Genomic DNA, 24,352 nt, shown 5'->3' with positions numbered 1-24,352 from the left:
TTTTCTCCTTTTACCCCTTGTAAACATTCAAAAACTGGGTCTACAAGAACATGTGAGTGGAAAAAAAGGAAGATTTTGAATTTTCTCCTTCACTTTGCTGCTATTCCTGTGAAACACCTAAAGGGTTAACACACTTACTGAATGTGAAAAATTTGAAAAGTACTGCTATACTTTGAAGCCCTCTTATGTCTTCCAAAAGTAACAACATGTCAACTTAATGATGCAAACACAAAGTAGACATATTGTATATGTGAATCAATATATAATTTAATTGGGATTTCCATTTTCCTTATAAGCAGAGAGTTTCAAAGTAAAAAAAAAATGCAAAATGTTCTAATTTTTCAAGAAATTTGGGATTTTTTCACCAAGAAATTATGCAAGTATCGACAAAATTTTACCACTAACATAAAGTAGAATATGTCACGAAAAACAATCTCGGAATCAGAATGAAAGATAAAAGCATCCCAGAGTTATTAATCATTAAAGTGACAGTGGTCTGATTTGCAAAAAAGGCCTGTGTCCTTAAGGTGAAAATGAGCTGTGTCCTTAAGGGGTTAACGGCTGTGTGTTGAGGCATTTGAGGGAACATCAACATTTAACACTGTAATACAGACTGTGCACTCACTACTTTACATTGCAACAGAATGTAATTTCTTCAGTGTTGTCACATGAAAAGATACAATAAAATATGTACAGAAATGTGAGGGGTGTACTCGCTTATGTGAGATACTGTACATGGTGGCCATTTAGATAATACATGGACATGATAATCTAGACAGAAGAAGAGTTGTTGTGTCTGTTGTAGCTCATAAAAGGTGGTCCTAAGTGGGAGACTCCCTTAATGATGTCCTTGTCTGAATAGGTGCATGGACCATGGTTTTCTTGGAAGAAGCCACACTCCCCTGCAGTGCCATCCTTCCAGGACTTTGAATGGCGATCCTGGCCTAGCATGAAGAAGCACCTTAGCCTTCACCTCCCGTGCCGTCCTCCACTGCACGGGAGGTGAAGGCTAAGGTGCTTCCAGAGCAGGAGGAGCACTTCCAGAGCCCTGCAAAATGACCTCCAGCAGGCCACAAATGTGCATGCATCCACACAAACGGTCAGAAACAGACTCCATGAGGGTGGTATGAGGGCCCGACGTCCAGAGATGGGGGTTTGCTTACAGCCCAACACCGTGCAGGATGTTTGCCAGAGAACACCAAGATTGGCAAATTTGCCACTGGCGCCCTGTGCTCTTCACAGATGAAAGCAGGTTCACACTGAGCACATGTGACAGATGTGACAGAGTCTTGAGATGCTGTGAAAAATGTTCTGCTGCCTGCAACATCCTCCAGCATGACTGATTTGGTGGTAGATCAGTAATGGTGTGGAGTGGCATTTCTTTGGGAGGGCCACACAGCCCTCCATGTACTTACCAGAGGTAGCCTGACTGCCATTGGTCCTCAGACCCCTTGTGAGACCATATGCTGGTGTGGTTGGCCCTGGGTTCCTCCTAATGCAAGACAATGCTAAACCTCATGTGGCTGAAGTGTGTCAGCATTTCCTGCAAGAGGAAGACATTTGGACGTGGTATGGACTGGCCCGCCCGTTCCCTAGACCTGAATCCAATTGAGCACATCTGGGACATCATGTCTCGCTCCATCCACCAACGCCATGTTGCACCACAGACTGTCCAGGAGTTGGCAGATGCTTTAGTCCAGGTCTAGGAGGACATCCCTCAGTTGACCATCCACCACCTCATCAGGAGCATGCCCAGGCATTGTAGGGAGGTCATACAGGCACGTGGAGGCCACACACACTACTGAGCCTCATTTTGACTTGTTTCAAGGACATTACATCAAAGTTGGATCAGCCTGTAGTGTGGTTTTCCACTTTGTGTGTGACTCCATATCCAGACCTCCATGGGTTGATAAATTTTACTTCCATTGATCATTTTTGTGTGATTTTGTTGTCAGTACATTCAACTATGTAAAGATGAAAGTATTTCATACGATTAGTTCAGTTGTTCATTCAGATGTAGGAAGTGTTATCTCCGTCCTCCCTTTATGTTTTTGAGCAGTGTATGACATAACCTTACTATTACAGTATTCTGAATGCTATTACAATAAAGTGGCCAGCCCTTTAAATAGATAACAACTTAAAGTTATGACGTAATAATATAAAGTTAAATACATGCATGATACATTTTTACCATATTACAGTGAACTTTTTAATCTATGTGAAGATAAGTCGAAAAGCTATTAATAATTACTAAGTATATAGTAACTCAGGAATCCAAATAAATCACCTAATATTTATTTAAAACCTGTAATTAGCCCCTTAAACATTTGGTTACTACAATAAAGACTACAGCAAATTCCAAATGATGTTTTTGAGTCATACTAAATAATATGTTATTTTTATGACTGATTTTTGTTAATCTGTGTAAAACAATAAGCTTCAAATGTTAGACTTTCAACCACATTACTGTCATTCCCTATAAATGTAAAGTGCTTATTCTGTTATTTGTGTCACTTGACTCATTTCAATAGAAAGGTACAGACACTGAAATGATTTGATCATTTTATCCAAGGATGGTTTGTTTGGTAGAAACTTGTGGATATAAATTCACATTTATGCAATTTGAAATTAAAATTAACCCTATAGACTGTGGCTATAAATATACAGTATTTTGGTTTCTCACATTAGATTACAGCTAACATTAATAATTCCTTTCATTTTCCTTTCTCTTTTAGATGCTGGGAGCTAAGTGCTGGAGAGATCAAGTGGATTTACCAAGTGCCCATATTAACAGCTATTGGGGTGAGTTTTGTTGCCTAAGGCACCAGTTTATAAAGTACAGTTCAACTGAAGATGCAGAGAGCTTGGCAAATGTTATTTGCAGCCAGGACTCATTGCTATTAGTGGACAACAGCAATCACAGTGATACCTCTGTACCACCAATTGTTTTCTCTTGTTTTCTGTTACTTATACAGACCATGATAGCAGATCCCCAATATCAATGATCAGTGCTATCATATTGCATAGCTTTCTAACATCTGCTTAGATCAGTCACCCATATATTTATAGGCCCTTACCCTTGTGAAAATTTAATAAAAGGGGATGTAAAGTGTTTTACACATATGGGCAGTGGCTTGCTAGTAACCCTTTCATGACCCTTCGAATTTTGATGTCTGCCTTACTTTTCTTTTTCCTAGCATTCTAAGACCCATAACTTTTTTTATTTTTCACTGACAAAGTTAAATTATGGCTTATTTTGTGTGGGATAAGTTGTACTTTTTATTGGTGCACTTAATATTTTATCATATTATGTATTACAAAACCAGAAATAATATGTAGGGCAACATTAAAAAAATATGGCATTGGGAAATTTTGTGGGACAATAATTTTAAGAAGTTCACAATACGGTAAGACTGACATGTTAACTTTATTCTATGGGTTAATATGTTATTATAGTTCAAATGAAACCAAATTTGGATAATTTATGTTTTGTTTTTAGGGTTAAAAATATTTTCTTCTCTGTGTTCTGACCCCTTTAACTTTTTAATTTTCCACCTATGGACCGGTGTAAGGGTTGATTTTTTGCTCAATAAGCTGTTGTTTTTTTAATGGCACCCCTTTTGTATAGTTATGACTTTTTAGTTACTTTTTATTGGTGTTTGGATCAGAAATAAAATAATTTAACCGCTAGTGGACGAGCCATTTTTCATTTTTGCACTTTCGTTTTTTGCTTCTCTCCTAAAAATCATAACACTTAAAATTTTCCACCTACAGACCCATATAAGTGTTTGTATTTTTACATCACCAATTTTACTTTGTAATACTGTCAAATATTTCACCACCAAATCTATGGCAAAACCAGAAAGAAAATATTTGTCAGGCAAAATTGAAAAAACAAAAGCGCCATTTTGTAACTTTTCGGGGCTTCCGATTCTACGCAGTACACTTAATATTTATTCTGTAGGTTTATACAATAAAAGGGATTCCCAACTTATACAGGTTTGATTTTGTCTTACTTGTTTTAAAAATATAAAAAAAATTTGTACGAAAATTAGAATGTTTAAAATTGTCCTCTTCTGACCTCTATAACTTTTTTATTTTTCCATATAAGGTGCAGTATGGGGGCTCATTTTTTGCATTGTGGTCTGAAGTTTTTATCGGTACCATTTTTTTAATGGGAATTTTTGATCACTTTTTTATACATTTTAGGGTATGCAAAGTGACAACAAATACGCAATTTTGCAATTTAGATTTTTTTATGTGTACGCCATTGGCCGTGCGGTTTAATTAACATTATATTTTTATAAATAACAATAAACGGATGAGACCTCAGGGGAAGGATGGCTAAATGGATAGTTGATATGTTGTAATTGTGATGCAATATTATGATGTATTATATAATAATACAACTATGGATATGGCTGGAGAAATAGGTGTTTTATTAACTATGATGTACCGTATATACTCGAGTATAAGCCGAGTTTTCCAGCACGATTTTTTGTGCTGAAAACACCCCCCTCGGCTTATACTCGAGTGAACTCTCCACCCGCAGTGGTCTTCAACCTGCGGACCTCCAGAGGTTTCAAAACTACAACTCCCAGCAAGCCCGGGCAGCCATCGGCTACTCGCCTCCGCTCGGCGCTGGTCCGGTGCTGCAGGGCTGTCCGGTGAGTAGGTCGTCCGGTGGGATAGTGGTTCCGGGCTGCTATCTTCACCGGGGAGGCCTCTTCTAAGCGCTTCGGGACCGGCCCCAGAATAGTCACGTTGCCTTGACAACGACGCAGAGGTACGTTCATTGCCAACGTACTTCTGCGTCATTGTCAAGGCAACGCCTCTATTCTGGGCCCGAAGTGCGGAGAAGAGGCGCCCCCGGTGAATATAGCAGCCCGGAACCACTATCCCACCGGACGACCTACTCACCGGACAGCCCTGCAGCACCGGACCAGTGCCGAGCAGAGGCAAGTACTGTACAGAACTAAAGGGGGGTGAGAGGGGGCTGGATGATGTCGAAGGCCGCAGTGGTCTTCAACCTGCGGACCTCCGGAGGTTTCAAAACTACAACTCCCAGCAAGCCCGGACAGCCGATGGCTGCCCGGGCTTGCTGGGAGTTGTAGTTTTGAAACCTCTGGAGGTCCGCAGGTTGAAGACCACTGAGGGCGGATGATGACAAGAGGATGATGAAGGGGGGGTGTGGGATGATGACAAGAGGATGATGAAGGGGGGGGTGTGTGGGATGATTACAAGGGGATGATGAAGGGGGGTGGGGATGATGACAAGGGGATGATGAAGGGGGGATGTGTGGGATGATGACAAGGGGATGATGACAGGTGATGATGATGAGGGTCTGGATGATGACAGGCGGTGATGATGATGAGGATGTTAGTGACGGGTCTGGATGATGACAGGGGGGGATGATGTATTTCCCACCCTAGGCTTATACTCGAGTCAATAACTTTTCCTGGGATTTTGGGTTGAAATTAGGGGTCTCGGCTTATACTCGGGTCGGTTTATACTCGAGTATATACGGTAACATACAATAATGGATGTACCCAAATTCCCAAGCAGGGCCCTTGCTATGGGAATGGTAGACAAGATGTTTATGTGACAATAAAGTATGTGTACATATAATACATACAATGAAATACAAGAAATATAAAATATAAAAAAAAATAAGTAGATTATACTTAAATCATAAATTATCTTAAGGCAAACAAGGTGAAAGCCAGCTCACCCCGCCCCAGACAGCAGAGCACGGATCCAGGTGCTGGACGGCATCAGCCAATATCAGGAAAATGAAGATCGGATCCAGCTCAGTGCAGGTAAAATCAGGTTTAATCCATAGGACATGGAAGGAACAAGTAACGCGTTTCAAGCGCTATAGGCGCTCTTAGTCATACAACCAATGCATGTTACAGGCCGGGTTAAATAGGCAGTGAGGTAATTGCGGCCGGTCACAGGTCATGTGACCGGCAGGAATTAACCCCTTACAAGTAAAAAAGGGGCAGTATAAAGACATCAGATGTAAACTTCAAGTGTCAGGAAGGTGAATAAATACAAATACAATACTAACTACATAAAGGAATAATGTCTGAAAATAATAAAATTCCTGATACTTGAAGTTTACATCTGATGTCTTTATACTGCCCCTTTTTTACTGATAAATTATCTTAAAATGCCACTTCATGAGACGCTTGAAAAAAAATAGTTGCAGCGCTGGAATGCATAAGATAAACCTATTCAGAATACGTGCCAGGCTGGAGCTTATATAGCAAGCTAAATGTGCGTTGGAGAATGTATAAGGGACAGGTCGGTCCGGCACTGACAAGACTAGGGTGAGGTAGCTACTAAAGGTAGTAAAATCTGGGTAACAGGTGGCAAAAGATGGTTCAATGTCCGTATAGGTAAATGAACAGAATGGATATAGAACACAGGACAGCACTCACCATCCAAATTTAGCTTTTATTCAAGCATGATGTGCGATGATGGTCAGGTGTGTGCCAAGGTGGAGGTGGGGAGCACAGCCGGGACAGACTGTTTCACACTATTCAAGCGCTTCTTCAAGCCGGTAAATGTGCGTTGGTAATCTCAATGTTATTATCCAAATAGGTAGTAAAAGTGCATGCACAGGTTGGCAAGGGTGCTAGAGTTCGCAGTGCGCCCGGCCTGTGTTGCCTGTGATATTCCATTATAGAAAGAGATGAAAAATGTGATGAACTGCGTCTGGCTCACTGTATAGATCTCCCTGGCAAGTGTAGAGAAGCGAGAATGTCCTGCGGCTGATGGTGGCGTACTCGTGCAGTGCGGTCTCTTCTGAGGAGGTCACACACTAGACAGTGGTCCAAATAGCCGGGGACTGCAGCACTTGTCAATAAGGTTTGTCAATAGTGAAGGCCAGACGTGTTTCGGGAAGACACTTTTTTCAATGGCAGTATACTGTTGGTGAAGTGAATGTGGTCTTATATAGGGTGCCATATTTCATTGGCATCTGGTTTTTTTGGGAAAAAAGAAAAAAGGAAAAGGTGGCATCTGGATTGAGTATAGGAAAAAGAAAGAAACTAAGGATAGTGAATTAAACAATTGTTTTGAAAACTATAACTGAATTAAGTTGATAAATAAATGTTACATATATTATTAAAACATAAGCACAATGGCTGTTGACATAATAAATAAATATCTCCAAAGAACTTTGTCCGGCACTCAAGGTAGGAGATAAAACAGGCTTGTCTTTATTTATGAAGCAGTTCACATACAGATGGTCTGACATACAATGGTCTGACGCATTTCACCCACTGCGGGGCTTAATCATAGACTGACACATCTTATACAAACATGATTAAAATACTGAAATTACTGGTCACATGACCATTTATGTCATTAAAAGTTAAATCACATGGAAGAGCTGGACCGGACTAGTACGCTACCTGGTTTCACTATAAAGGTCTGTTCACATTAACATTAATGATGCAGGTGCGTTTCGCTCGCGGCAACACAATTATCAAGAAAATTTGTATACATCCGAGCGAAGCCCACCTGCATCTGACTTCAGTGATTCCGATAATAATGAAACATAGGCAGGTTTATAAAGAAAACAAATGAAGTATATAGAGCATACAATAGGATTCACGGCCTATATATGTGCCAAAAATCTATTCTAAAAATAAAAATAAATCCCCCGGAGTATTATACCAAGAAAATTGGTTCATAATAAATACAAATGAGGTATGCAATGGGTCCTTTATATAAGTATATATGTCTTTTAGATATAAAAGTCAGAGGTGCATCTTCAAATAGATACATCCCATATATAAATAAAGATTTATTTGAATTTTATTAATAATATTTATATTTTTAGTTTTAAAATAAACTTCTCCAGATTTTTTCTGTCACCCATTTAATATCAATGATTTATTAATTTATGAGGCACCCCATCGTATTCATTATCATCTATTTTTATTATTAATAATATTATTTTAGCTTCCTCATTTGTATTTACTATTATTCTAAATTATTTATTTTATATTTTATTCTCATTAATTATTTATTATTCTAGTTTGCATTTTAGTATTGTTGTTATCCCATAGTTGAAAAACCATCATAGTGTACAAAGTAAAAAAAAATGTGTAAATACGTCCTGGCAAAGGACCTAGTTACATAGTTACATAATTACATAGTTAGTATGGTTGAAAAAAGACATACGTCCATCAAGTCCAACCAGGGAATTGAAGTGAAGGGCGTAAGGGGATAAGGGAAAGGGATGTAGTTTTATAATTCTGCATAAGCATTAATGTTATTTTGTTCCAGGAATGTATCTAATCCTGTTTTAAAGCTGTTAATTGTTCCTGCTGTGACCAGTTCCTGAGGTAGACTGTTCCATAAATTCACAGTCCTTATAGTAAAGAAGGCGTGTTGCCCCTTTAGACTAAACTTTTTCTTCTCCAGACGGAGGGAGTGCCCCCTCGTCCTTTGGGGGGGTTTAACCTGGAACAGTTTTTCTCCATATTTTTTGTATGGGCCATTTATATACTTATATACGTTTATCATATCCCCCCTTAAACGTCTCTTCTCAAGACTAAACAATTGTAACTCCTTTAATCGCTCCTCATAGCTAAGATGTTCCATGCCCCATATTAGTTTAGTCGCGCGTCTCTGCACCCTTTCCAGCTCCGCAGTGTCCCTTTTATGGACAGGCAACCAAAACTGAACATACATATTAATTTAAAAAATGGGATCAGATTTTTATGGAAAAAATCGGACAGAATACAATTTTTTGCAATCCGATTCCGTCCAATTTTATGGTCCGATAATCGGATGGGTAAATCAAGATGTGAACCTAGCCTTACAATTTTACTAAAGATGAAGGGGGGAAAAAAATAAAAAAATAAAAAAAAAAACAGACAAGAATAGTACCGCACCATTACACGGGCACCTCTATAACCAGATTGGGTTACCTTTAGTCACCCCAAATACTGAAGGCAGCAGAAGACACTGCCAATCCTACAGTCCGTACACCAGTGGAGTGCCCAGGCAGCTGACAGGACTTCTAGGATTGGTGGTGATGCCAGAGCGCCCATTGTATGATCACAGGCTGGGCATCCAGAGCGTCACCTCGGGCAAGTCTACTGCGTTATTCCTGGCACATGTAAGGGCAGACATAATCACTGAAATACTGCAGGAGGCCGGATCCCTCACCCCGATATTACATGTAACATTAACACCCTGAGGCCTAGATGGAAACTTTTTCTTGTAGTTGTTACACCTCTTCTGCCAGGACCCACTCACTTTTCTATTTAATCCCAATTTTGTGAAACAAATTATGGGCATGTCACTATAAGATCCATTCTTTTATTAAGGCCCTCTGGATGTCTAGTTGCCAATAGAAACATCCAATATGTTTCTCTGTTATATAGGAGTCTTTTTAAGTCGCCACCTCTGACACCTAGCTTAACTTTTTCCACTCCCATGACTCTCAGGGATCCTGTATCACCTGCATGGGTATCTCTAAAGTGCCTAGATAACATAGAAACATTTGCAACATTGTTTTTCCCATCTGAGACATGTTTGTGAAACCTCATCTTCAAAGAGTTGGTTGTACAACCTGTGTATTGTAATCTGCATGTCACACAGGTTGCCACATAGATCAATGATTTGGAATTGCAATTTATGTAATCTAACATATGGCTTTTACCTGTGTGACACGAAGTCACAACCTTCATCTTTTTCATGTAGTTGCAAGTTATGCATCTACTGTGCCCACATCTCCAATTACCTGTTGTACCCAACCAGGTGTTCCTATTTTTATTTTTATTAGGATTACTGGAGAATAGACTCGGTGAAAGGGTGGAACCCAATGTTGGACCTCGACGGGATACCGTCGTAATGCCCTCCTGAACAATAGTTTTTAAAAGGGGATCTGTTTCTAGGACCGGAATATAGTGATTAATAATCTTCCTTATTTGGTTAAATTGTACACTATATGAGGTAACAGTACGTTTTCCTTTTTGTTTCTTGTTTTTCTTCTGCTCTATTCCTTCTTTTTTCTTCTCTGTTGGGATAAGTTGTTAATTCGCTCCTATCTATTCTATTGATCTTTTTTTACTGATTCCTGTAATACTTTATCATTATACCCCCTATCCTTGAATCTATCAATGGTTTCTTTTTTTTTAACGTTTTTGAATTGCACCTTATCGGAACAATTCCTTTTTGTTCTGCATAATTCTCCGAAAGGGATGTTGCTGATCACGTGCCTAGGATGGCACGATGATGCCAACAACACCGAATTTGTTGCAGTTTCTTTTCGGTAGGGGAGAATTTCTACCCTAGAATCTTTGTGGGACAATGTTATGTCTAGAAAACTCACCGACGATCTGCTGAAATAAGAGGTAAATCTCAAATTTAGGTCATTATTACTAATATAATCTACAAATTCTTCAAAACGTTCTTCAGTACCTTTCCAAATTATCAGCAGATCGTAGATGAATCTTCCTATCCAGTGAATCTCTCCAAAGAAGGGGCTTTCTGAATTGAAAATGAAATGTTGTTCCCAGTAGAACATATATATATATTTGCAAATGAGGGCGAGTATTTCGCCCCCATTGAAGCTCCCCTGGTCTGAAGGAAGAAGTCACCATCGAACATGAAATAATTGTGTTTCAACAAAAATTCTGTTGCGATGGTGACAAATTCCTTCCTATAAATAAATATCTATATATATAAAACTCAATGGCCCTCAACCCGACTCTTTTTGTCAGGTTGTGCGACCAAATTTGTGTCGCATAGCCCATGCTACCCAAATTTGGTCGCACAACCTGACAAAATATATCATCACTCCGAGTGTTTTTTAAACCCATCAAAATGGGCATGGTTATCACATAAAGGGGCGTGTTCCCGACAAAAAAAAGAAAAAACACTCGGAGTATGATGAAAAACTCACAGAGAAACCTGTGAGTTTTTCTTCACCAAAACCAAAATGACTCAAAACTGACTAAATCCTACCCCCATCATGGAACAGGGTCTGTCCCATGTTGGGGGTAGTAATACAGGGGCAAAAAGGTTGATCCCATCGGGTCTCACTTCTGAGACCCGATCCAATCAAAAGTTATTAAGCAGGGGAGCGGACGGCATGGTCCGCTACCCAGCGATGTACCATGTATTTTACTTTCATTTTCAAATTCCCCGCTGGGATCCCTGAATGGCCGATACTGAAGAGCCATTCAGGGATCCCGGCGGGGTTCTCAAATAGAAGAGCTGCGGTAGGGAAAGAGATATAGAATCGCTGGGGGGAATGTATATGTCTGGCTCCCACAGCTTCTATATATCTTGTCCCCTGGTGTTATAATTACCTGTTCCCGAGGTCTGCGATCCTTCTGGCTCCGGTGCTGTTGCTGTGCTCTGCGATGCGCAATGACCAGTGACGTCCTCAACGCAACGTCACCGTCAGTGCGCACAGTGGCAGCACACAGCAACAGCGCCGGAGCCAAAAGGATTGCGGCCCCCGGCCCCGGGAACAGGTGATTATAACATCGGGGATGGGGGAGGCGATGGGGCAGCTGTGGTGGTTGGACTGAGGAGGACTGTGTAAAGAAGCAAAGTGGGGACCAGATAACGTTATATGACTGGTCCCCACTTCGTTTCTATACACATATGCCTCTGAAGCGCTGCCACTGACAAGCAGAGCATTAGCAGAGCATGGGTCAGTGGCTTCCTAGAGAGATGCTCTGCTAATAGAATGCTTGTCAATGATAGCGCTACCGGGAGCTTATGATTGCGCTGCTGGGGGCATATGATAGCGCTGTGCGGGGGACATTTATAACATGCGCTGCTGGGGTCATATGATAGCGCTGTGCGGGGGGCATATATAACATGCGCTGCTGGAGGCATATGATTGCGCTGTGCGGGGGACATATATAACATGTGCTGCTGGGGGCATATGATAGTGCTGTGCGGGGGGCATATATAACATGCGCTGCTGGGGGCATATCATTGCGCTGTGCGGGGGACATATATAACATACGCCACTGGGGGCATATGATAGCGCTGTACGGGGGACATATATACAATTTACCGTGCGATACAATTTCCAACACAATTTTTTTTCCCATGCGACACATTAGTAAATCAGGGAGAAAAATACACGGAGTAAATTAAGAAACACTCAGAAATGAACCCAACACTCTTAGTAAATCAGGGCTAATGTGTGTATGTATGTGTGTGTGTGTATGTATGTATGTATGTTCCACAAAAATGTCCAAACGGCTAAAGATATTAACATGAAACTTGGCACACATGTTACTTATATGTCAACAACAAACATAGGATAGGTGATTTAACCCTTACTCACCCCCATTTTCCAGGGGCGGAGTTTATGTTTAACCCCTTAAGGACCCAGCCATTTTACACCTTAGGACCCGGCCATTTTTTGCACATCTGACCACTGTCACTTTAAACATTAATAACTCTGGAAAGCTTTTAGTTATCATTCTGATTCCGAGAATGTTTTTTCGTGACATATTCTACTATAACTTAGTGGTAAAATTTTATGGTAACTTGCATCCTTTCTTGGTGAAAAATCCCAAAATTTTATGAAAAATTTGGAAATTTTGCATTTTTCTAACTTTGAAGCTCTCTGCTTGTAATGAAATGGATATTCCAAATATTATTTTATTTTATTCACATATACAATATGTCTACTTTATATTTGCATCATAAAATTGACGAGTTTTTACTTTTGGAAGACATCAGAGGGCTTCAAAGTTCAGCAGCAATTTTCCAATTTTTCCCAAAATTTCCAAAATTACAATTTTTCAGGGAACAGTTCAGGTTTGAAGTGGATTTGAAAGGTCTTCATCTTAGAAATACCCCATAAATGACCCCATTATAAAAACTGCACCCCCCAAAATATTCAAAATGACATTGAGTCAACATTTTAACCCTTTAGGTGTTTCACAGGAATAGCAGCAAAGTGAAGGAGAAAATTCACAATTTCCATTTTTTACACTCGCATGTTCTTGTAGACCCAATTTTTGAATTTTTACAAGGGGTAAAAGGAGAAAATGTATACTTCTCTTTGTAGCCCAATTTCTCTCGACTGAGCACATACCTCATATGTCTATGTAAAGTGTTCGGCGGGCACAGTAGAGAGCTCAGAAGGGAAGGAGCGACAAGGGGATTTTGGAGCGTACGTTTTTCTGAAATGGTTTTTGGGGGGCATGTTGCATTTAGGAAGCCCCTATGGTGCCAGAACAGGAAAAAAAACACATGGAATACCATTTTGGAAACTAGACCCCTTGAGGAACGTAACAAGGAATAAAGTGAGCCTTAATACCCCACAGGTGTTTCACGACTTTTGCATATGTAAAAAATGTTTTTTAAAATGTCAATAAAATGTGTGCTTCCCCCCAAATTTCACATTTTTGCAAGGGTTAATAGCAGAAATAAGCCCCCAAAATTTGTAACCCCATCTCTTCTGAGTATGGAGGTACCCCATAAGTTGACATGAAGTGCACTATGGGCGAACTACAATGCTCAGAAGAGAAGGAGTCATATTTGGCTTTTTGAGAGCAAATTTTGCTCGGGGGCATGTCGCATTTAGGAAGCCCCTATGGTGCCAGGACAACAAAAAATACCCACATGCCATACCATTTTGGAAACTAGACCCCTTGAGGAACGTAACAAGGAATAAAGTGAGCCTTAATACCCCACAGGGGTTTCACGACTTTTGCATACGTAAAAAAAAAAAAAAAATTTCACTAAAATGTGTGTTTCCCCCCCAAATTTCACATTTTTGCAAGGGTTAATAGCAGAAAATACCCCACAAAATTTGTAACCCCATCTCTTCCGAGTATGGAGGTACCCCATAAGTTGACCTGAAGCGCACTACGGGCGAACTACAATGCTCAGAAGAGAAGGAGTCATATTTGGCTTTTTGAGAGGAAATTTTGCTCGGGGGGCTTGTCGCATTTAGGAAGCCCCAATGGGGCCAGAACAGCAAAATAACCCCCACATGGCATACCATTTTGGAAACTAGACCCCTTGAGGAACGTAACAAGGGGTACAGTGAGCATTTACCACCCACTGGTGTCTGTCAGATCTTTGGAACAGTGGGCTGTACAAAATTTTTAATTTGCGCAGCCCACTGTTCCAAAGATCTGTCAGACACCAGTGGGGTGTAAATTCTCACTGCACCCCTCATTACATTCCGTGAGGGGTGTAGTTTCCGAAATGGGGTCACATGTGTTTTTTTTTTTTTTTTTTTGCGTTTGTCAAAACCGCTGTAACAATCAGCCACCCTTGTGCAAATCACCTCAAATGTACATGGTGCACTCTCCCTTCTGAGCCTTGTTGTGCGCCCCCAGAGCACTTTGCGCCCACATATGGGGTATCTCCGTAGTCGGGAGAAGTTGCATTACAAATTGTGTGGGGCTTTTTTCCCTTTTACCTCTTGTCAAAGTGAAAAGTATAGGGCAACACCAGCATGTTAGTGTAAAAAATTTATTTTTTTTACACTAACATGCTGGTGTAGACCCCAATTTCACCTTTTCATAAGGGGTGAAAGGAGAAAAAGCCCCCCAAAATTTGTAAGGCAATTTCTCCCGAGTATGGCGATACCCCATATGTGACCCTAAACTGTTCCCTTGAAATACGACAGGGCTCCGAAACGAGAGCGCCATGCGCATTTGAGGCCTGAATTAGGGATTTGCATTGGGGTGGACATAGGGGTATTCTACGCCAGTCATTCCCAAACAGGGTGCCTCCAGCTGTTGCAAAACTCCCAGCATGCTTGGACAGTCAACGGCTGTCCGGCAATACTGTGAGTTGTTGTTTTGCAACAGCTGGAGGCTCCATTTTGAAAACAGTGGCGTACCAGACGTTTTTCATTTTTATTGGGGAGGGGAGGGGGGCTGTGTAGGGGTATGTGTATATGTAGTGTTTTTTACTTTTTATTTTATTTTGTGTTAGTGTAGTGTAGTGTTTTTATGGTACAGTCACATGGGCCGGGGATTACAGCGATTTTCCCGCTGCGCGTTTGAGCTGCCGCGCAAAATTTGCTGCATCGCAAACTCACTGTAAGCCCCCTGCCCATGTGAATGTACCCTGTACATTCACAAGGGGGGACCTCCAGCTGTTGCAAAACTACAACTCCCAGCATGCACAGTCTATCAGTGCATGCTGGTAGTTATAGTTTTGCAACAGCTGGAGGCACACGGGTTGGGAAACACTGAGTTAGGAAACAGACAATGTTTCCCAACCAGTGTGCCTCCTGTTGTTGCAAAACCACAACTCCCAAACATTCTCAGGCATGCTGGGAGTAGTAGTTCGGCAACATCTTTAGAGCCAGATGTTGCCGAACTACAACTCCCAGCATGCTTGGAGTTGTAGTTTGCAACATCTGGAGGACTACAGTTTGCAGACCACTAATACAGTGGTTCCCAATCTGTGCCCTTCCAGATGTTGCAAAACTACAACTCCCAGTATGCCAAAACTGTCCAGGCATGCTGGGAGTTGTAGTTCTGCAACATCTGAAGGGCCAGATGTTACAGAACTACAACTCCCAGCATGCCTGGACAGTAAGGGCATGCTGAGAATGTGTAGTTTTGCAACATCTGAAAGGGCACAGTGGTCTCCAAACTGTGGACCTCCAGATGTTGCAAAACTGCAACTTCCAGCATGTCCAGACGCCAAGGGCTGTCTGGGCATGCTGGGAGTTGTAGTATATAGGGTCCCAATACAGCAATGCATGTCGCTTTACGGCGACGTGCATTGCTGTAAAGGGCCCGACCGCAGCTGAAGATCTACTCACCTGTCGCCGCCGCCGCCATCTTCCTCGCCGGGATCCGGGTCTTCAGGGACGAGGTAAGTACCGGGGCCGGTCCCCAGCACTCCCCCGTCCCCCGCCGCATCCTCCGGTCTTCCTCCCGTCCTCTCCGGACTTCAAGGGGCCGGGCAGGACGGGAGGAAGTAATCGCCCCCCTCCTGCGACTGGTCGGTTAACTAACCAACAGATCGCAGGGTATAGGAGGAGGTGGCAGGCTTGCCACCTCGCTCCTAGTCTTCAGCATGGTCCTGGCTGTCTGTGACAGCCGGGATCATGCGAAATTACCGGGCGGTCGGGTCCCAGAGACCCAATCAGCCCGGTATCGCCGCAGATCGCAAGGGTGATTTCCCTTGGGATTTGCGGCGATCGCCGACATGGGGGGCATACATGGCCCCCCTCGGCGTTTGCCCTGGATCCCTGCTGAAGGATTTCAGCAGGGATCCGCTGCCGATCTCCGCCGGGTGAGACCAGGAAAAGACGTGACGTATGCATACGTCATGGATCCTTAAGACCGAGGGTGTGATGACGTATGCATACGTCATGGGTCCTGAAGAGGTTAAAGTCCCATAAAAGTCAATGGGAAATATATGTTACTGCATAACTTCCAAACGGCTGGAAATATTTCGATAATACTTGGTCACATGTTACTTATATGTCAGCTTAAAATATAGGATAGTTAATTTAACCCTTAACTAACCCCATTTGTGAGTGTCGGGGTTTTTGTTTAAAGTCCCATGCAAATCAATGGGAAATGTATGTTCTCACATAACTTCTGTATGGCTGGAGACATTTCAATACCTGGTACACATATTATGGGTCGGTATAGTAGGTCAGGATAGGAGGTCGGGATAGGAGGTCAGGATAGGAGGGCGGGATAGGAGAACCGGCATAGGAGGCCGGGATAGGAGGCCGGGATAGGAGGACAGGATAGGAGGTCGGGATAGGAGGTCGGGATAGGAGGACGGGATAGGAGGACAGGATAGGAGGACGGGATAGGAGGTCGGGATAGGAGGTCGGGATAGGAGGTCGGGATAGGAGGTCAAGATAGGAGGTTGGGATAGATGGACTGGATAGGAGGACGGGATAGGAGGTCAGGATAGGAGGAAGGGATAGGAGGACGGGGATAGGAGGACGGCATAGGAGGATGGGATAGGAGGTTGGGATAGGAGGTCGGGAAAAGGAGGTCGGGATAGGAGGTTGAGATAGGAGGTTGGGACAGATGGACTGGATAGGAGGACGGGATAGGAGGACGGCATAGGAGGACAGGATAGGAGGTCGGGATAGGAGGTCGGGAAAAGGAGGTCGGGATAGGAGGTCGGGATAGGAGGTCGGGATAGGAGGTCAAGATAGGAGGACGGGATAGGAGGTCGGGATAGGAGGACGGGATAGGAGGTCGGGAAAAGGAGGACAGGATAGGAGGACGGGATAGGAGGTCGAGATAGGAGGACGGGATAGGAGGTCGGGATAGGGGGATGGAATAGGAGGATGGGATAGGAAGTCGGGATAGGAGGTCGGGATAGGAGGTCAAGATAGGAGGTCAGGATAGGAGGTCGGGATAGGAGGTCGGGAAAAGGAGGTCGGGATAGGAGGTCAGGATAGGAGGTCGAGATAGGAGGTTGGGACAGATGGACTGGATATGAGGACGGGATAGGAGGACGGCATAGGAGGACGGGATAGGAGGTCGGATAGGAGGTCGAGAAAAGGAGGTCGGGATAGGAGGTCGGGATAGGAGGTCGAGATAGGAGGACGGGATAGGAGGCCGGGATAGGAGGTCGAGATGGGAGGATGGGATAGGAGGTCGGGATAGGAGGTCGGGATAGGAGGACGGGATGGGAGGTCGGGATAGGAGGTCGGAATAGGAGGTCGAGATAGGAGGACAGGATAGGAGGTCAGGATAGGAGGTCAAGATAGAAGGTCGAGATAGGAGGTTGGGATAGGAGGACGGGATAGGAGGTCGGAATATGAGGATGGGATATGAGGTCGAGATATGATGACGGGATAGGAGGTCGGGATAGGAGGTCGGGATATGAGGACAGGATATGGGGTTGGGATATGACAACAATATATGAGGACGGGACATGAAGTCAAAAGCTTTCTCCTTTGTTTATTTTCCTCCCCAACAAGGATTAGAAAGGAAAAACCAGGCAACGCCATAGGAATAGGTATAGGATAGGTGATATAACCCTTACTCACCCCCATTTGCCATGGGCAGGGTTTATGTTTAAAGTCCCATACAAGTCAATGGGAAATGTATGTTACTGCATAACTTCCAAACGGCTGGAGATATTTCGATAATACTTGGTCACATGTTACTTATATGTCAACTTAAAATATAGGATAGTTAATTTAACCCTTAACTACCCCCATTTGTGAGTGTCAGGGTTTTTGTTTAAAGGTCAGGAAAAGGAGGTCGGGATAGGAAGTTGGGATAGGAGGTCGAGATAGGAGGATGGGATAGGAGGTCGGGATAGTAGGCTGAGATAGGACGATGGGATAGGAGGTCGAGATAGGAGGAAGGGATAGGAGGACGGGATAGGAAGTCGGGATAGGAGGTCGGGATTGGAGGTCAGGATAGGAGGTCAAGATAGGAGGTCTGGATAGGAGGACAGGATAGGAGGATGGGATAGGAGGTCGGAATATGAGGACGGAATATGAGGATGGGATTTGGGGTTGGGATATGACAACATTATATGAGGATGGGATATGAAGTCAAAAGCTTCCTCCTTTGTTTATTTTCCTCCCCAACAAGGATTAGAAAGGAAAAACCAGGCAACGCCAGGTAATATAATGCATAATATAGGGAAATACCACAACAACAGTTGTATGATGATAAATTAATTTGTAGTCTGAGAATTGGATGTATAGTATAGAGACAGATGATCAGCAAAGGGGACATATGTACTGTGTTAAAAATAAAATAACATACAAATAAAAATGAAAATAAAAATAAAAATATTAGTAAACATTTTTATTAAAATATAAATAAAATAAACATAAAATAAGAATAAAAATAAAGATAAAATTGAAAATACAAATAGAAATGAGTACCTGGTGATAAGTGGAATAGAGTGTAAATGAAGAAGGACTAAAGATACATGTAATTAAAAATAAAAATAAAAAAAATATATAAATCAATAAAATTATCATGAAAAGGATGGCTAAAGAAGTCTAAAAATTTCCATTTCTGAGTTCAGGCCTCTGAGTTCTTATGATTCTAATTCTTATATAATTTTGGTTTCAGCTCTGGACATCTTTGACAAAAAAAAATCTATTCAGAAGGATTAAATGTAACTGCACAGATACAACACAATTCCAGATAGAAGCAGAAGAACTGACAGCCAAATTCAAAGAATGAGGGTATCCAACAAAAATCTTACAGACAGCACAATCAAAATAGCACTACAAGATAGAACATCTTATTTCACAAGCAGTCCCAAAAACATACAACAAAGAGACGATACAATATGACTCATCCTACCTTTCAAAAATGACCACAAAAAAGTAGAAGCAATAATTAAGAAAAACTGGTCTCATTTACAACAAGATAAAATCATTCATTCCATAATACCTCCAATTCAGAAAATATTTACACAAAATCTCTGAATCTGGGCCTCGCAATTGCACCGACAGTACAAAATTCACACAAATCTAAAAATGACACCTGGCTAAAGGTTTTCATCTGTGCGGAAAATGCCTGAATTGCAAAATAACACATTTCGCCAAAACAACAACATTAGTACACTCAACAGCTAACAACTTCAATTGGGAGATCAATGATCTCATCACCTCCAAACAGGTTATATACATCCTACAGTGTGAATGCAACCGACAGTATATAGGACACACAAAAAGAACACTCAAAACAAGACATGTAATCTGAACATGTATATATTATCAAAAAAAAGGTACTGACAAACATCCCCTTTCTGCCCACTTTGCCGAATACCATTAAAAAGACCCATCAGGATTAAAATTCTTTGGCATACAACACATTAAGAAAGATTGGAACAGGGGGAAGGTTTTGTGTCAAAGATGTCCAGAGCTGAAACAAAAAAAATCCTTTTTACAATTGTTTTTATTGATTTATATATTTTTGTATTTTTATTTGAATTTACATGTATCTTTAGTCCTTTTCCATTTATACTCGATTCCATGTACTTATCACCAGGTACTCATTTCTATTTGTATTTTTATTTTTATCTTTATTTTTATTCTTTTTTTTATTTTATTTTTATTTTTACTTTTATTTCATTTTATTTGAATTTTTACTTTCATTTTATTTTTACTAATATTTTTATTTTCATTTTTATTTTATTTTTTAATTCACCACAAATGTCCCCTTTGCTGATCATCTGTCTCTATACTACACATCCAATCCTCAGACTGCATATTAATTTATCATCATACAACTGTTAGATTAAGCTGGTATTTACCTATATTATTCATTATATATTTATTTATTTACTATGTCAACAGCCATTGTGCCTATGTTTTCATAATATATGTAACTTCTTTATTTATTTATCTATTTAATTCAGTTATAGTTTTCCAAACAATTGTTTAATCCACTATTCTTAGTTTTTTCTTTTTCCTATACTCAATCTAGATGCCACCTTTTCCTTTTTTCCAAAACAACCCAGATGCCAATCAAATATGGCACTCTATATAAGACCACATTCACATCACCAACACTATTCTGCCATTGATAAAGGGGTCTCCCTGAAATGCATCTGACCTTGCCCCCAGACTGTAACAGTCTGACCGTGCCACCTTCACTATTGACAAACTTCATTGACAAGCGCTGCATTCCTTGGCTATTTGGACCACTGCTAATGTATTATGTTCTCAGAAGAGACTGCACTGCACGAGGACGCCACCATCAGCCACAGGACACTCTCGCTTCTCTATACAGTGATCTATACAGTGTGTCGGACGCAGTTTTTCACATTGTTCATCTCTTTCTATTACAGAAGATCGCAGGTTATACAGGCCAGCCGCGTTGCAAACTCTAGCGCCCGTGCCAACCTGCACATGCACTTTTACTACCAATTTACCACATTTAACTTGCTATATAACTTCCGCCCGGCACCTATCCTGAATAAGTTTATCGTATGCATTCCAGCACTGCAACTATTTTTTTAAATGTCTCATGAAGTCGAATTTTAAGATATTTTATGATTTAAGTATAATCTACTTACTATTTTTATATTTTATATTTCTTGTATTTCATTGTATGTATTATATGAACACATACTTTATTGTCACATAAACATCTTGTCTACCAATCCCATAGCAAGGGCCCTACTTGGGGTTTTGGGTACATCCATTATTGTTAATGTTGTTAATGTTAATAAATTACTTAACATTATTAATAGTTAATAAAACACCTATTTTACCAGCCATATCCCTGAGTTGTATTATTATATAATACATCATTATATTGCATCACAATTACAACATATCAACTATCCATTTAGCCATCCTTCCCTTGAGGTCTGATCCATTTATTGTTATTAGTTTTAATTAGGCACTAGGGGTATAGTGCATTGCAGCCCCTCTGCAGGGTTTGGACATACTGACATACATGATAATGTGTAGCTTCCCAATCATACTATATTATATTTTTATAGTTCTGACATTTATACACAGCGATACCACATATGTTTATATTTATTTTTGTTTACATTTTATTTATTTTTTTAAATTGGAAAAGGGGGGTGATTCTAACTTTCATTAGGGAAAGGATTAAATCACATTTTTTAACTTTTCTTTTTACTTTTTTTCCCCCACACATTTATAGCCCCCATAGGGGACTACAACATGCAACCTTCTGATTGCATACACTGTTCAATGCTCTGCCATAGCATAGCATTGATCAGTGTTTTCGGCGCTCTGCTGCTCCAGCCTGGATCTCAGGCATGGAGCAATAGAGCAATGATTGGGTGCAGAGGGGAAAGGTAGACACCCTCCTCGCTTCTTCTCAGCTGTTCAGACCAGGACCGACCCGCTATGACCCGCGCTCAGCTCCTGAGCGCGTCATAGAAGGGGAACAAGGCGAGGGCATACAGGTACGCTCTCTGTCCTCAACAGGATAATAGTTCGGACAATTACACATGGAAATAACAAACACATGTATTTTTGTTATTTTTTGCAGTTTATATTTAAAAATGGAAAAAGGGGGTAATTTATATTTATATATTTTTATAATAACACATTTTTGCCCCCCCCCTCGGGGCCTATTTTAAAAAATCAGTAAATGGCTTACATCAATATAATGATATACATCAATCTAGTGATATTGCATTACATTTACCTGACAAAGGCAAGCTGCAGCAATCTATTGTAAAAACGGCTATTTCTGGGCTACAGAGAGCCTCAATAGAGGTATAGAAAACTTTGCTGTGTTCTAACACGCATATGGAGTGTGCTGGGGTAGTGAAATAATACTGTTATTCAGAATAACATGCAGATTACCGGCATCACTTTTAGAATCACTGCCTCAGAGTGGCACAATGACAGAGCCTGGAGGTGGCATCATTGAGGCTGAAGCATGAGAAGACCATATAGTGGCTGAATGACACAGCGTGGAGGTTTTGGCAGCATGAGGAGACCATATAGTGGCTGAATGACACAGCGTGGAGGTGTTGGCAGCATGAGGAGACCATATAGTGGCTGAATGACACAGCTTGGATGAGGCATAAGCATGAGAAAACCATATAGTGGCTGAATGACACAGCATGGAGGTGTTGGACAAAACACCAAGAGAACGGAGTCATTTAAATAGAATTAAAACATCATTGCTTTTATTAGTTCCATAAAAACATAGAAAAGGGGAAAGAACAAACTAACTGTGGGAGGTTAGACAAAAAGGGGCGACACTACCTGCTCATGTGCATAATACTATAGTACAATAAAGGTGCATGGTGCATTGGATAAAGTGCATACATCAAAGGGTCAGAAAAAGACCTCTATAAAGTGCACATAGTTAAAAAATACAGACATGCATACCACTCGTAGGATGTGATTGATAATACCAGCAGCAGAGCAGGAGTGACGCCACCCCTACGATCGTTTCGGCGAACCTTCGTCCTGACCCCCAGGACGAAGGTTCGCCGAAACGATCGTAGGGGTGGCGTCACTCCTGCTCTGCTGCTGGTATTATCAATCACATCCTACAAGTGGTATGCATGTCTTGTACTTTATAGAGGTCTTTTTCTGACCCTTTGATGTATGCACTTTATCCAATGCACCATGCACCTTTATTGTACTATAGTATTATGCACATGAGCAGGTAGTGTCGCCCCTTTTTGTCTAACCTCCCACAGTTAGTTTGTTCTTTCCCCTTTTCTATGTTTTTATGGAACTAATAAAAGCAATCATGTTTTAATTCTATTTAAATGACTCCGTTCTCTTGGTGTTTTGTCTAACAATTTTTGGAGGCCATATATGAAGCCCCTTTGTACCGGGGATGCACTTTAGACATATTGCATGTCTTATTGATATATTTACACCCCGATACTTTGTTGCTATTTTATTATTTTTAGCATGGAGGTGTTGGTAGCATGAGGAGACCATATAGTGGCTGAATGGCACAGCCAGGAGTTGGCAGTAGCAAGAGTAGTAACTAGGCATTCACAATCCCTAAGATTAAAAGATGAATTCAGAAATTTAAACCAAAGATTTTGGATAGCTAGTGCTACCTACCATAACAAAATTTTAATACCTAGGCCCAGCAGCAGCATCAGTAAACCATATATTGCCTGAATGACACAGCCTGGAGTTGGCGGAAGCATGAGTATACACCAGGGCTTCACAATCCCCAAGAAAAAACACAAGAATTTTTGAAATTTTAAACGAAGATTTTGGGTAGCTGGTGCTACCTACCATAACAAAATTTTCAGTCCCAAACCCAGGCCCAGCAGCAGTATCAGTAAACCATATATTGCCTGAATGACACAGCCTGGAGTTGGCTGAAGCATGAGGAGACCAACGAAATGTATGATTTTTTTATTTAACATTAAGATTTTGAAATTTAAATCAATGATTTTGAACTTTTAACTCCAAACTTTTAGTGTCCCAGACCCCGCGGTGTGGGTACAAAGAGCCAAATCTAACAATCCCCCACAGGGCTCATGTGGCCGTGAGATGTAGTGCAACGTCCCCATTGCCTTGACTAGCCATTGTTACCAACACTTTTCGCCAAGGCAAACCATGTGAAGAACAGAGTGACACCACCGTGCCTTGAACACATGGTATGCTGAAGGGCCACTGAGACTTGTCTGGGCAGTGGAGGCTGAGGAAACAATGGAGGATGAGGAGGCGGAGTCACACACTGTCATAGGACCAACGGGCAGGAGCAGGAAGCAGCTGGAAGCTGACAGAGTGGAGCAGGAAGCAGCAAAAATTAAGGCCCAAGCCCAGAAGCATCAGTAAGCAAAGTAGTTTTTGAAACACACAGTCAGGAGCAGGCATCAGCAGTACCCAAGAGGGTTTCATACATTGAAAGATCAAAGTTTAAATTTCTATTAAGCATTGTATTAA

General features: G+C 41.4%; 1 protein-coding gene across 3 annotated transcripts in view; it reads left to right on the top strand.

Annotated features, from left to right (window-relative positions):
• The window catches only part of PTH2R (parathyroid hormone 2 receptor), a 525,422-nt gene that overhangs the window by 274,416 nt on the left and 226,654 nt on the right, over nt 1-24,352 (top strand). For all 3 annotated transcript variants that reach the window (XM_056535219.1, XM_056535218.1, XM_056535217.1), the window contains one exon: nt 2,736-2,802. In XM_056535219.1, coding sequence (XP_056391194.1) covers nt 2,736-2,802 — 67 coding nt within the window. The remainder of the gene's footprint in view (nt 1-2,735; nt 2,803-24,352) is intronic.

Source organism: Hyla sarda, chromosome 8, assembly GCF_029499605.1.
Source record: "Hyla sarda isolate aHylSar1 chromosome 8, aHylSar1.hap1, whole genome shotgun sequence".
NCBI lineage: Eukaryota > Metazoa > Chordata > Amphibia > Anura > Hylidae > Hyla > Hyla sarda.
This window is presented reverse-complemented; position numbering and strand designations above follow the sequence as displayed.